The sequence below is a fragment of the Mesoplodon mirus genome (genome assembly GCF_964341445.2).
Source record: "Mesoplodon mirus genome assembly, chromosome: 9".
Taxonomy (NCBI): Eukaryota; Metazoa; Chordata; class Mammalia; order Artiodactyla; family Ziphiidae; genus Mesoplodon; species Mesoplodon mirus.
Window position 1 is genome coordinate 90,940,837 of NC_138985.1, and position 14,535 is coordinate 90,955,371.

Sequence of the window (14,535 nt, forward strand, 5' to 3'; positions counted from 1 at the left end):
CATCAGTTCAAGAAATATTTATCAACATTTATCAACATCCACCATGTTCCAGGTACTGTGCTAGATGCTAGGGGTATAAAGAAAAGATAGGAGTCCTCAAGATGCTTACAGACTATGGGGAGAGACACAAATAGATAAATTCAATATAGTTATAGATGGGGCACTACAGAAACACACAAGGGGGAAACCCAGCCAAACCTACGAGATCAAGAAATACTCACTGGAGAAGATAGTGTCTGATCTAAGGCTCTAAAATTAAGTAAAATCATGCAAAGAAAATTGATAAGGACAAACCAGATGAAATCAAGAGAATGCTCCCTAGACTTTTGGAATGCTGAACAGGATAACAGGTTATTGAAAAGAATTGGAAGAAGCTGAGAGGCTAAAGTGATTTAAATTGGAAAGAACAAAGTTATTCTTAGAGAAAATAAGAGAACCAGAAGATGAAAAAAGCAGACAAGAGGTTTTGGTAGGAAGTTTACAGAAGATTCTGGGGGAAATGTTACAGAAGGGAGATTGAGGGAAGCTGCCAAGCTGTATGAGGATCTGGGAAGAGACGGGTAAAGAGAACTTGTATGAAGCTTGCTGAGCTTAACGTAATTGTACCTATCTCCTTAGAAGATTTCTGTAAAATAGTAAAAAGTTCATTATTTTCCAAAGATTTGGAAGCTTGTCTGTTTCTTTTGGATGCAATACCATGCTGAGACCAGCCCAAAGTGACCCAGATACAAGTAACCATGAAAATCTTGGAAAGGTACATTTTTGTAAGCATTAATGGTCGTAGAGAGTTCAAGCATGATGGGAAGCAAGAAGGCACTAGATTTAGCATTTCTGTGGTCACTGATGGCCTTCAAGTGAACTCTCAATAGAAATGTAGGGGTAGGGAAAAACTATATGGTTCACATGTGAATGGTATAGGCATGGCTCAATATTGTTCATTCATTCAACAAATATTTATTGAATGCCTACCATGTACCAGGAACTACCCTAGGCACTGGGGAATCAATGGTGACCAAGGCACAGGTCTCCTAAGAGCTTAACGGAGAAAGGAGACAACAAAATAGACAATTACAGTATAGTGAAATTAGTGCTAAAGCACAGTATGATGAGAGGACATGAAGTTTAACAGTGAAAGGAAGGAGGAACAGATGGCAGTAACTAGACTGAAGGTAGTATGGAGGGGAAGTTTACTTTTTGGCTGAAAGGAATTTGAGCATGTTTGTAGGCTGAGGGGAGAAGTTTGTGGAAAGGGAGACAGAGATGAGGAGGAGGAAGGAGAGGAGGGTTGGAGGAAGGTCTGAGGAAGAAGACTGGCAACAGTAGAAGTGTTGGACTTGGACTTCTTCCTTCAAAGAACCAAAGAAGGAACCGAAGACAAAATAACTGTGATGCAGAAGGGGAGCATAAAGAAATGTCTTCTACCTTTTGTCATGATATAGGCAAGGCTGCCTCTTATCAAGGAAGCAAAATAGGACTGGAGGCTTTAAGGGCAGTGTAAGAGTACTGAAGTAGCAATGTGAGAACTGGATAAATGAAATAACTAATTCTAATTCCTAAGATTACACATATGACAGAAGAGGCAATCAACAATTGTATGCCTGGTTTGTTTAGATCTGGGAGTGGAATATGAAAGTGAAATGTGAGATGCATTTCATAGAATTGAATAGGGATGAATTAAAGGTAAGTCTTAAAAAAAAGAATTATCAAAAAATCACTAAATGTACACCCGTACAGTGTATAACTGATTATGGATTATTTATCAGGGTATACATTCAGTACAGCACTCCCATGAATTTGAACCTGTCACCACTACTTGTTAGCAATGGCGGAAGCTAGGAGGCTCAAATTAAAAAGTCAGGAAACAGAAGCCATCAGCAATAGAAATGAAGAGGAATTCACAGGTAGAGAAGCTATACAGATTAGAAGATGAGGTAATGGGAAAAGAAGCCTAAAAGCAAAGACATATTGTGGACTAATATAAGCCTGAAGATAACTGATGTAATGTTGCTGCTTTCCTTCTTCCCTTCTTTCCACATTCTCCTAGCTGTTTTATGCCAGGTACACTGTGAGGCATTAGTGATACAAAGAGAAGACATAATTCTTGCTTATAAACTCAGAATATGTTCTTGTACCCATAGCCTAATTTTTACAAAAAATAATCATAATAAAACTGAAAGCTGTTCTGAGTTTTGCTACTCAAAACTATGCATTGTTCTATATGACATTAATCACAAGGAAGCACAATTACATCATAAAAAGTTCAGCGAATTCTTGAACAATTAGCAAAAGGTGCTGCCAAAAACGGCAGCAGGTTAAGTACCCATAAAATAATATGTTCTAACTTAATAAACCGCTGTCCATCTTGGCTTTATCACAGACGTTACATCTGACTTTTCCTTAAATGGCTGGATTAATACCAACAAAAAGGCAACGAACATCAAATGGCAAAGCAAGATAATCAGAAACTATTCGGCAAGTGCCAGAAAGTATTTTGGCAGCAAACTGATAGCAATTTTAGTGATCACTGTAACAGTATTAATACATATTTATTGAGCTCTTGAGCCAGGCATTGTGATAAGTATATTACATACAATATATCATTAAACTTTTATAAATTCCCACAATAAACTGACCTACACCGCATTTTCTAATACCATCATTATACAGACAAGAAAATTGAAGCTTAGAAAAACTAAGTAACTGCCCAACCTACACAGTTAGTAAGTAAAGGAGCCATGACTTGAACTCAGGTATGCATGATTCTTAAAAATCTATGCTTTAACCACTGTGTGATTCTGTTTTCCCAGAAGAATGGAATGGTGCCAGACACATGATGCTCACTCAGTAGTGCCTGTCGTTGAAGGAATGAATGAGACGATATAAAGCAGCTATTGCAGAGTAAGCCCAAGTGCGGAAAATACAAGAAGAGCAGAAGCAACACTTTAAGGATTCACTAAATCACCGACTCAAATTGTGCAGCGTAATTGTGGGTGTCTGGAAAATCACAGCAACTGACAGAATGGCCTAATATGCTGTTACAGGAAATGTAATGGCTCTTTTTGAGTGAAAACTTCAGGCTATCTATGAATCTACAAAGCCAAAGATGGAAACAGCACCAGGCAGTTCAGAAAAGAAACTGCAGGTGCTGATTAGAAAACTCTTCCCCACATTTTCTCAGTATGGAAAGGATCGTTGGTGTTGCACTGACGAACAGTCAAGCCCACAGGTTACCTTTAATTCTATTACCTTTAAAATGAAAGAAAATGATGTGTACTGGAAAGATTAGTACACTCTAGAACTATCCAGATCCCTCTTTTAAGACTGGCACCAAAAGATTCCTCTTACTGGGTCCAGGGCCACATTTTATGGCACTGACTCTGCTGCCATGATCACCAACGACAGGACCCACAGAGAGCACCTGTCCCAGGAACAGCCAACCTCTGAAGAGCAACCTACGGCCAGCAACCTACAAAGAGGCCTAGCATGGGAGATTTGCCCAACAAGAATGCACCTAACTGAACCAATCAGATTTTCTCTTACAGAAGTCTAAATTCAAGCTATATGGAGAAAGAAAATACCTGAAAGACACAGAAGAGGCAAGCAGTGGAAATAATAAGGCAGTTATATAACCACACTGAGAAGATATCAAATGACATAATTAGTCTTTTTGTTTTAAAGTAAAAGCAGAGTCTGACACAGGGAGGGGGAAGGGTAAGCTGGGACGAAGTGAGAGAGTGGCATGGACACATATACACTACCAAATGTAAAATAGTTAGTGGTTAAGCAACCGCATAGCACAGGGAGATCAGCTCAGCGCTTTGTGACCACCTAGAGGGCTGGGATAGGGAGGGTGGGAGGGAGCCGCAAGAGGGAGGGGATATGGGGATATATGTATATGTAGAGCTGATTCACTTTGTTATAAAGCAGAAACTAACACACCATTGTAAAGCAATTATACTCCAATAAAGATGTTAAAAAAAAAAAAAAAAAAGCAGAGTCTGAGAAGGGCTAATAGCAGCAGGGAAGCCATACTCCTGCTGCTAAGAAGGCAACACCCAGTCCCTAGAGTTGCATTATTTTTTCCGGCTTCTTTAACTGGTTGAAATCCATATGGTGAAGCCAGTTTGTACAGTTACTGCTAGGTTCCCTTAAGGCCTGGCCCCTTCTGTCTTAGTCCCCCACACAGCGCTCTCTAACGAACCTCTCTTGACCAGCTACAGACCAACTAAAACCCTGCACTCTCAGCAGCGGCAAGCGCACAGCACGATGCTCTACCACGGGCACACGGGCACTCACACACCTGCAATGAGATGGCATGGCAAGCTGGGTGGTGACTGGTAATCCAAGTACTGTGGGTCTTACTTCCATCTTGTAGAATCTGTGGTTTGAAGACACTGTGTTCTTTAGCTCTAGTTAACTGTTTTAGAAAGAAATGACCTTCAAAGAAGTATCTTAAACCTTAAAAATTAACAATTTATATCATTACAATTATACACTTAGAAACTGAAAAGAGATCCAGGACAGTTACAGCAACAAAACCATTTCCTTGGAAAGTTTCTTCCTCTGGTGTGTGTTTGTATCCAAATTTCATGGTAACTAAGTGATTGTGTTCACTTACAATCATAAGAAACAACAGCTGGCTAGTCAAGACAGCCAGGCAAAGAAAGGGCAAATTGGAAAATCATGAAAACGTTTTGAGGAAAGTTTAACTTGAGGATATAAATATTGAAGATGACTGACGAATTTCACTAAGTGTGTTCCCTCTATCTTTATGACAGCCCCATGAGCCTACCTTATGTCCTCAAAGGCTGACCATTCACAGAAAAGGAGAATAAGGCTCAGAAAGTCTCAAACATCTACAAATGTCCAGCATGTTGGATTCCAAGGAACTCAGTAAATATCTAATGAGCAAAAGGCATGAAAATGGCATGGCCACTCTCCTGCAGAAGCTTACACAGAACGACCCTAACAACTTATATGACAAAAATCCAAGAACACTACATAAAAATCTTTTCCTTAAAAGTTAATTTTTTTCATGTAATCCAATCACTTGTGCACACAATGTGCCTAGTACTTGGCTATTATTTCTTCTTAGAAGAAAACTATTCCTCACTTTCTCTTCCCATCCAAAATAAAAACTACCAGACACAACCAGTACTTTGGGGTTTAGGTCTACCAAAGCATCGATTTAGCCAAGAAGAGTCTCAAAGTTTTAAAAAATATATTTTTGCACAGCTTAGAAAGAAAGCCTGACTAAAAGCCACAGTTCCATTTCTCAGAGCTAATTTAACTAATATTCAAAACCTGGGTGGTAAAGAGAGTTCTATGCATTTAGGGTTCATTTTGGTGTAATAATTTCTCCTCTGAACATAACATTATTACATGCTCTTGCATTGAAAGTGTTACCAGATTATACAGGAGCAGGACACCCAGATAGGCTGCAAGTCATTATTGCTCAAGCATTCAAAGTGTTTTGTTGTTGTTGTTTTGGTTTGCCTATTTTTTTCAACCACCTCATTCTACTGTTTAAACATTACAATGTTTTGTGTGCCAGAAACATGCTCAGATACCTGACATAAGAATTTGAGTATCAGAATCATTAAGAAACCACACAACCCAGGTGTTGGGACCCCAGCACTTGATCTGCAGATCAAGATATGAAAGTTCATCCAAACCTAGGGACAAAGGTTCTCTGGTGCTGCAAATTAACCCTAGACACAAAAATTTCTAAAATCATCATCTTATGGTTAAAAAAAACAAGATCAAGAACAGGGAGATGTGCGGGTAAGCCCTGTTGGTAGGTAAGTTAACAGTACTTGGGCCTCAACTGAAATGTGGAGTACTGTCACTAATGCCTACCATTGGCAAGACTTATGAAAAGTACCATTTCTTCTTATTTCTTCATGACACATTCACCAAAGAAATTCCTGACTTAGCCCAAATCATGCTCTGCTGAAGAATCCACTCTTTCCACAACCAAATGCTTGCTTTCAAATAGTAATGCATATATACTTTAGTTTCATAGAAATATTTCAACTATGTTACTCAGTTAATATTTGCTCCATGTCAATATTTTACACATGACCAAAACCAAAATAGTGTGATAGAACAGATACTAAGAGAATTTTAAGACAGATGGGTTGTCCTAAGGAGTAATGATAAAAACAAAGCCTAACTTACAATGAATGTGCTTAAAACTACCTAATACCCTTTCAAGATAAATGAAAAACTTGAGTAGGAATGATAAACCAGTAATAGCTGCTTAGAAGAAAACTGGTGGCAAATAATAATATAGTTGGTTGTCCTCATTTCCCAATTAAACACAAAAGCAGCAGTTAAAATCTGATGCGTAGCAATAAACTCTCTTCTAATGCACATTTCCATTTAAACTTAACTTTACAAGGTAATAAAAAATTGCACATTTATACTGTGAAAATTACTTATAGTAATCATATCTAACATTTATTGTAACATGACAAGGACCACCCTGTTTTACACGTATTTTTCATTTTCTCCTCAGAACAACCCTATCAGGTAAGAAATATTATTCTCATTTTATAAATGAGGTTGACTAGGATACAGAATGCTTAAGTAACTTAACTTGCCCAAGGTCACACAGGAAATAATTGGTGGATACAAAAATTTCGCCAACGAATCTAGCTCCAGATCATTACACCAAACTGCCAACAAGTAACGTAGTGATTGTACTTTGCAAATGATAAAATCTGCAAATATAAGGTGCACTGATGAAGGGAACATGCTTTGTGGTCAGACTTAGTGTCAAGTCTCAATTCTATAGTTTACTAGCTACGTGAACCTAAGTAAACCACGGAACTTCCCTAAGTTTCAATTTTTCTATTCTGTAAAGTGGGCATAATGAAGGAACAGTTCTTACTCCAAAGGGTTGTTGGTGGATTAGGGGCATCATGCATATAAAGGATTAGCAAAGCGCTTGGTATACAGTAAGCACTCTATACACGTTAATTACTATCAACTAATACTAAGAATTCTCTTTATTATCATAAACTCTCATTTTAGTACTGGTGGCACTTTCTAAAATAAATTAAATCTATCAATATTGAGATGATAAAAGTTTAGGAAAGTAAGACCCAAAGCCTCAAAGTATATGACAGCATAATTCAGATGGAAAAGGCTACTACTTACTTTAACATCATTATCAAACATTTATTTAAAGTGCCTGGATATACATGAAAACGTGCTAGGCACTAAACAAAATTATCAAGACATAGTCCCTGACTTCAAAAATACACAATCAAGCAAATTAATTCTGCTGAGTGGACACAAACAGCAAAACCTCCAACTCCGGGCACTTTCTGAACCAGATGTACCTATGGTGCTCATTAAGTTCCCCTCTGTTTGTGGTATGATAGTGGTGAACATACGTAGAGAAAGAAGCTTCAAAATAAATAATAAACCTGACAAGTGTAGAACGATAAAGATTCAGGAAGAAATGAGCTGTCTTTCCACCCTCTTACCTTCTCAAAAAAATGTTTTAGCTATCTTGGTACTAATGATCTGAAGAGAAAAAAGGAAAGATAAGAGCTGGAAGCTCAGAACTGAGGTCAAAGAAAAAGGGTACAGAAACAAATTATGAGAGAGAGAAGGAAGGAATTTGGAAAGTTAGAAAAGCCAGAATAATTGTAGGTGACTTTAAGTGAAACACATTTTATTCTGCCGTCTAACATGTGCTTAATGCCTTAGAAACCAAACAACTAACAGCTGTACTTAAGATTGCTGATCCTCACTCCTTTTCAATCTTGAGGTTTCCACTAGCTCTTGAAGTCAGAGAAGAGAAAAAGAATAGCATAGAGTACAGAAGGATTCTGTCTAACACCACAGCCGACATCATGCTGCCCCTAACTTAGAGCTCAGCCACTGATCAACTACAAGACTGTGTCTGAATCATAATCCTGATAATCTAAGGATTCCATTAGAAAAGTAAATTCTAAAACTCCTAACTAAGGAACTAGAATATTTCCAAGGGCCACTACAAGAAACCTGGAGACCTAATTTCTAAAGTTTTAGAAGCATTTCAAATCTCATTTTCAGTGGTCATGCTATTTGAAGAGATCTTTTACAACTTCACAGCAGGAAATGATATTCACTTGTGCTTCTATCTCCATACCTACTTGCCATAATACCTACTGGGAAACTCCTCTTTCTATACCTGCAGCCTCAAACTGTAGTAAAACCACAAAACTCCCCACTACCTCATCCACAGGCTCTTTAAAGCAAACTGAGTAGAACAGCCTACTGACCATAAGGCAATGTAATACATATTCCTAAAAAAATGTGAAGGTACTTTTCAACAATACAAGCAATCTGTGTCAACCGAAAATTTGGCTTTTATATATATATATATAAAACTAGGCTAAAAATTAAGGATGGATAATTTATATATTGTTCAAGAATGTATACCTTCAAGGTTTCCTTCTTGAAGTAGGGAGTAAAGAGGAGGGGAAAGAGACATGAACCACCAAAATGGTTGTTGTGCATGCAATGTATATCTGCATGTTATAATAAACACCTGCTTAGGGAATTCCCTGGCAGTCCAGTGGCTAGAACTCCGTACTCTCACTGCCGAAGGCCAGGGTTCAATCCCTGATCGGGGAACTAAAATCCCACAAGCTGGGCAGCATGGCCAGAAAAAAACAAAACAAAACCCAAAACACCTGCTTAGTGTCAGCTATACTTCATCCAGCTTTTGCTTGCACTATACAAACTTATGAAGTTGAAGCGCAAGCCATACCTTTTACTGTTTCTCCTCTTCCACCAAATTTAGGAATAAAAGGTATCTTCAGGAAGGAAGATGATTTGAATTCTATAGAAGAACTCTCAATTGATCAAATTGCAGCAAAAGTGGATGTAATTTGTAGCCAGAAATAGGTCTTAATATAAAATAAGGAGTTTCTGATGGTTCTTTACCTGCTTCACTACTCCCCCCAACGACAACAAGAAGTACTATAAATACTTGCTTATACAGCCTGTGTGTAGAAAAGCTTCCGGCACAAATTTCTTAGGCCTCTTCTCAAGACCCTCAAGCCTGATCCTCTGAGATGACAAACCTCACGAGTCAAAATAAAACCAAAAAGGATGAAGACCAGAAAGGAATAGGAAGAACAAGGAATTTCTAATCACTTACTTTTGATTCTACTTAACTGGTCCTAGCTTAGTCTCTAACTCCTATGTTTCCCATGATCCATTAATTTGGCTATTATGATAAAATATTCTTAATCTCTCTAGGCCCTTCTAATTTAGACAAGTCCTGACATAATGCTATTTTTTTCTCTATGACCCAGATAAAATATTTTTACAGTCCTTGGAACCCCTGATGACCCCTCCTAAATTCCTGCTCTGTGGCTCTAAAGTTACGACAGTAGAGACAAACTGTATGTGAAAGGTCCTGTGGAAACAGGTGAGTGGAGTAAGGGAACTGCAGCAATTGGGCTCTCCTCCACCAACATCAGGATATTTCTCTTTCTTCCCTACAGTATTTAACAAGTAAAGCAGAAAGGAAAAGGCTGGCATACACACGAGAGGCTGCAGCAAAGAGCTACCCCAAGCTTTTTAGGAATCCTCATATCTTTCCATTTGTTATAGGTACCTAAGTCTGGAAAATACCTTTGGAATATGTCTTGTGTGTAGGAATGCATAAAAGATAACACCTTGCAAAAGTCAAACATACAGGTTTAATAATGTGCAACTAATGAAGATGGTTTATAAATGAAATAACACCTACACATTTAGTTCCCTAAATATATTACACTATTAATCATTAAAGTTAGACCTATAAGTACAAGTTTTCCATATGTGGAAAAGTAAATCTGTTTTTAAATTAAAGAGAAATTATCACTCTAATTCTTAAAAATAAAACTATCAGGATAAATTTCAAGTGTAGCTGCTCATAGTCACTGAATAAATTTAAATTTGATAATAAAACATTTAAGTTTCAACCAATGCACCTTCGTTGAAGCACATTTAGCTGAAATAACTTCGAGTCTGGTTTATTTCCATCACATATAGTACATTTTTCCAACAAGAGCATGTACATTCAATATAGAACATTTCCAGCAACAGTTACAGTCTTTCTAGTTTCCTTTCACAGTATATTTTAGTGCAAAGCACTGGGAAGGGTAAATGTTTTTCTAGCTATGAAAGCATTTTATTATGACCTTGTGGATCTTCAACATTTAAAAATTTTATACAAAAAGTATATAGATGGACAGGGTCCCTCCTAAGTACAGGGATGAACCTATATAAAAACATGGTATATTCTCTGCTGTACCTTTTAAAATTATAATTTGACAAAAATTACTAAAAAATAAAATATTCCCTAAAAAGTACAAAATACTGATACACAAAAACCTGCCCAGTATTTAATTAAAGATAAATGTACTTCTGTTTTCCCTAAAATCTTGATTACAAAAATGGACAAAAATTCATTATTTCCTAAATTTTACAGTAGGGATCAAATATTATCTAAAGTGGTCATTTAAGATTTTACTTGGGAGAGAAAAAGAATCAGGGTTTACACCCCAATCTTCCTTTTTTAGCAATATTTAAAGAAATAAACTAGTATTATAAGAAGTGGTTGTGCAGGGATTGTCTGCATCCATAAAATAGCAGTAAGCTATTTATTACCTTCATATTAACATTAGTAAATGTGTGGTCTTTTAAAAAAAAACTGAAAAATTAAGTTGCATCTATCATTAAAGTGCTTTGAATGAAACTTAAAGAAAAATAGGGGAATGTTTAATTTTCATAAAAACCTCAGATGTTTACAAATGAAGAATGTGATGATCCATGGATGAAAATGAACCGGAAGTTTCCTATAGTATATATTTTAGAATGAAATTCTCAAATATTTAAGTGCTATAGAACAAGTTAGAAATAAATGGATGTAAAAATAATTACAAATATTTAGTAGGCTAAATATTTATAATGTGTTGAGATTTGTCTTTTGGTCCTAACATACGCCCACTAGGAAATTATATATCTGTACAATCCAGATAAAAATTCTGCCAAATAAAGTGGAACTAAAATCGCTAACATATAAAGTCTTTGTTAATTAAAATCACCAGTGGTGATATTTTCTTCAGGTTGTTGATCACTTAATCAACAAACTGCTGGAAAACAAAATTTGCAGCATTTTTGTAGAAACTGTAGACCAAATGCACAGGGGTGGTTAGCTGATGGACTGTGATGACAATACAAAATGTCACAGCTACTTGAAAGTGCTGGAAGAGGCAGTGCCTTAGAAACAAGTGGTTAGATGGTTATTATTTTAGTCAGAAAACAGCAGTTACAGTCATATATTTATCAAATTTTTTTCTTTTTTTTCCTCATAGTACCATTTGAAGATGTTTAGTGGTTCTAACACCAATTTAAAGTCTTTCCACAAAAATGAACTCCAAACCTTTTCGTACATCACTTGAAGTTATCTGAGGAGAAATGGGAATAAATGAACACTTTTGAGTTTACCAATAAAACCTTATTTTCAAAATAATACAATAGTAAATGACTTCTAAAGGATGGTTTCATCTCAAGTTTTCCACACAAATAAAAAAATGTGTGATAATCAAACCACAACATTTAACCTACTCAGCACTCAAACTAAGTATACTGCTTTAGAACCTGAATCCAAAACTAATTTAATACTAATTAAATATATTAAATGCATTAATACAAGGGACACAGGTACTGAAGGTAAACTTTAAAAATATAGAGAGACTTGCAAAAACAAGTACAGGAAGTCTACTCCTTATTTCATATTGCATTTTAAAAATCTACATTTGTTCCAAAACCCTCTAAAAAACTAATATTTTTTTCTTTCTTCCCAATAGGAATTTTATTTTTCTTGCAACACACAACCACAGGAGAAAAAAAAAAAAAAACCCTCCTTAATAATATTACCTATGTTGAAATGATCACCAAAACTTTATTTAAACAAAAAGGTAAAAATAAGAGGATCGGGGACCTAAACAATCACTTTTTCCAAAGATCAAAACTAAAAAACAGGAACTAACACATACTCCCAAGGAGAAGGAAAAATAAACCCAAACTTTTGTTTATCAAGTTTCCCCCTTTGCCTGGAAGCACTATGTTAAACGTAAATAATAAATGCTAATTGTTCTAAATTCAATTTGGGGATTGTTTTTTCTGAGTGCAGCACTTTATTTAGCCGTCACAGATTAATTTAACAATAATTACAGTGCCTCAAAAGACTTTTTTCCTATAATTATCGCCTTCACAAATTCATTCTAATATACTTAACTTCCTACAATGTATTAATTAGTAGACTAAGTCACTGAATCAAATTAAACCTGTGCAAAGTTAGTTAAACAGAAGACTTCTATTGTAAACATAAGCCAATATAAATGTATATATTTTACAACATTGAGAGGAAATCACTGACCCTGTGCCATCTACCTATAACTATATTGCATTGTCCTGTGGAAGATAAGTTCTGAAGTTAACTTTTGTTCCCAAGCCACTGGTATAAAGGTCACTGAAGAGGTAAATGCGATATGCACATTACTCTTGCAGTTCCCACTGCCGTAAGATATATGGAAGCAAATGTGTTAAAATGGAACCAGCTATAAATTATGGTCAAATGATTTTTTTAGTTCGATGGGGGGAAAAAAGCAAAACTCTGTAACTGTTCCTCACCAGACAAGAGCCTTAGATCTTGTACTTCGGCCTTTGGTTTTGTTTCCTTCAGGTGAATTGGAAGCATTTGCCTTATGAGTTTTCTTATGATGTTCAAGATAAGTCTTTTTGGCAAATGCCTTTCCACATTTATTGCATCTGTGAAGAGAAAAGTTTTTTGTGACTTTTACTTCAATACCAACATCAGCTACTTCATACTTTTTACTAGGAGAGTTAGAAGTGCCATCGTGTTTTGAATCACTATGTTTTGCTTCGTCTCTTGAAGGGCCTCTTTTTGCCACTTTATTTAGAACAAAATCAATGGGCTTTTTTATAGCTCTGATCTCTAAACTGGCTGTTATTTTCCCAAGATAACGGGATGACTTTTTATGAACCACAGTTATATGTCGTATCACATCGCGCTTCCGACGAGTTTCATAAGTGCAAAGAGGACACTTGTAGAATTTAACATAAATGTTATTCCCATCTGTGTGCAATTCAATGTGCTTAGTCAAGTTCTGTTTGGAAGTAAACTGACGTTTACAAAGTTTACAGTAAAGTTGCTTAAAGTCAAAGCCAGCTGAAAGTTTTGGCTTCCTGGTTTTTTGCTGGCCACCTGCAGCAGACGGACTAGTTGATTTAGGGCTTTCAGAGTCTTGTTTAACTTTATTTTTCTGTGCTGCCGGTGCGTTCTTTTTTTCATTTGAATGATTTGTTCCCTTTAATTCATTCTGTGGAGAATGGATAATGGAAGGGGGTGAAGATTCTACAGAATCTGCTGGTTCAACTTTAACTTTTATTTCTGAACTGTTGGCAGTATTATTGGGGCCTTTCTCTCTTTTAGAGTTTGTTCCAGAAAGAGTTATCTTGTGGACAATTTGCATATGTCTTTTAAGCATTATTTGTGAACTATATTTCCTCTTGCAAAGGAGGCATTTGCATGCAGTTAAATTGTATTCAGCCTTTGAAGACGACTTTTGTTTTCGAGCCTTAAAAGATTTTTTAGGAGAAACAGAATCCAGGAACAAAGGTTGCCCAGGCTTTGTTGCTATATCAGGAGTAATTGAATCCCTCCTTAGTCCTCTATGAACTTCATCAAAATGCCTCCTTACATTCGCTTTTGTAGCAAATGATTTACAACATACTGGACAACTCCTACTTAATGGAACTAGAACATTCTTACTGCGTCCTTTAGAGGATTGGTTTGGATTCTTTCGTGTTTCAATGTACTTTTTTAGTTCTTCCATTTTTTTCTTGTGTACTTTTCGAATGTGACGACGAACACCTCGTCTGGAATTGAATTCTTTTCTACAAAGACAACATATCAACTGGTGACCAAAATCAGAATTGTCAGAAGTTTCCAAGTCAGCCTGTGATTCCTGCAGTTGTTCATCAGATGTAGGTGCAACTTCATCTGCAACAATTTCAACAGGAGGGGGCTCTACAGTTTCCACCTCTGTGTCTGTAACTGGAACTGTTTTAGACTGTTCAGTGCTAGTTTCCTGTATTTGAACTTCAGGCTGTTCAGGAGTACTGCTTGACTCTGTGACTTCAGTAGGATTATCAGTCCTTGAAATATATTGAAACACTGCATTCTGATTAGTTTCTATGGGTTCTAGCTTAATAATGTATTCTCGCTTGTCCACACTTGGATATATGGCTTCTAGGAGATCATTTATGGCTTGGCTTTGTTTATCATTTACATCAGGAAGGTCTGTTAAGGAAAAAACAACATTTTAATCTGAAATAATTAGCCTGCTCTAGCCCTCTAATATTTTTAAATGTATTATGAACCTCTATTTTAAAATTTATTATATTACTGGTTTGCATTTATTTTTACAAGAGCGTTATCTACTTTTCAGTATT

General features: G+C 36.3%; 1 protein-coding gene across 3 annotated transcripts in view; it reads right to left on the reverse strand.

The window, feature by feature from the left end:
- ZNF800 (zinc finger protein 800) overlaps positions 1-14,535 on the reverse strand; it is a 49,619-nt gene that overhangs the window by 13,491 nt on the left and 21,593 nt on the right. For 2 of the 3 annotated variants that reach the window (XM_082631749.1, XM_082631748.1), the window contains one exon: positions 12,691-14,383. In XM_082631749.1, the coding sequence (XP_082487875.1) occupies positions 12,691-14,383 (1,693 nt within the window). Of the gene's footprint in view, positions 1-8,402; positions 11,463-12,690; positions 14,384-14,535 lie in introns of those variants that run through there. The other variant, XM_082631750.1, reaches the window with a different exon arrangement.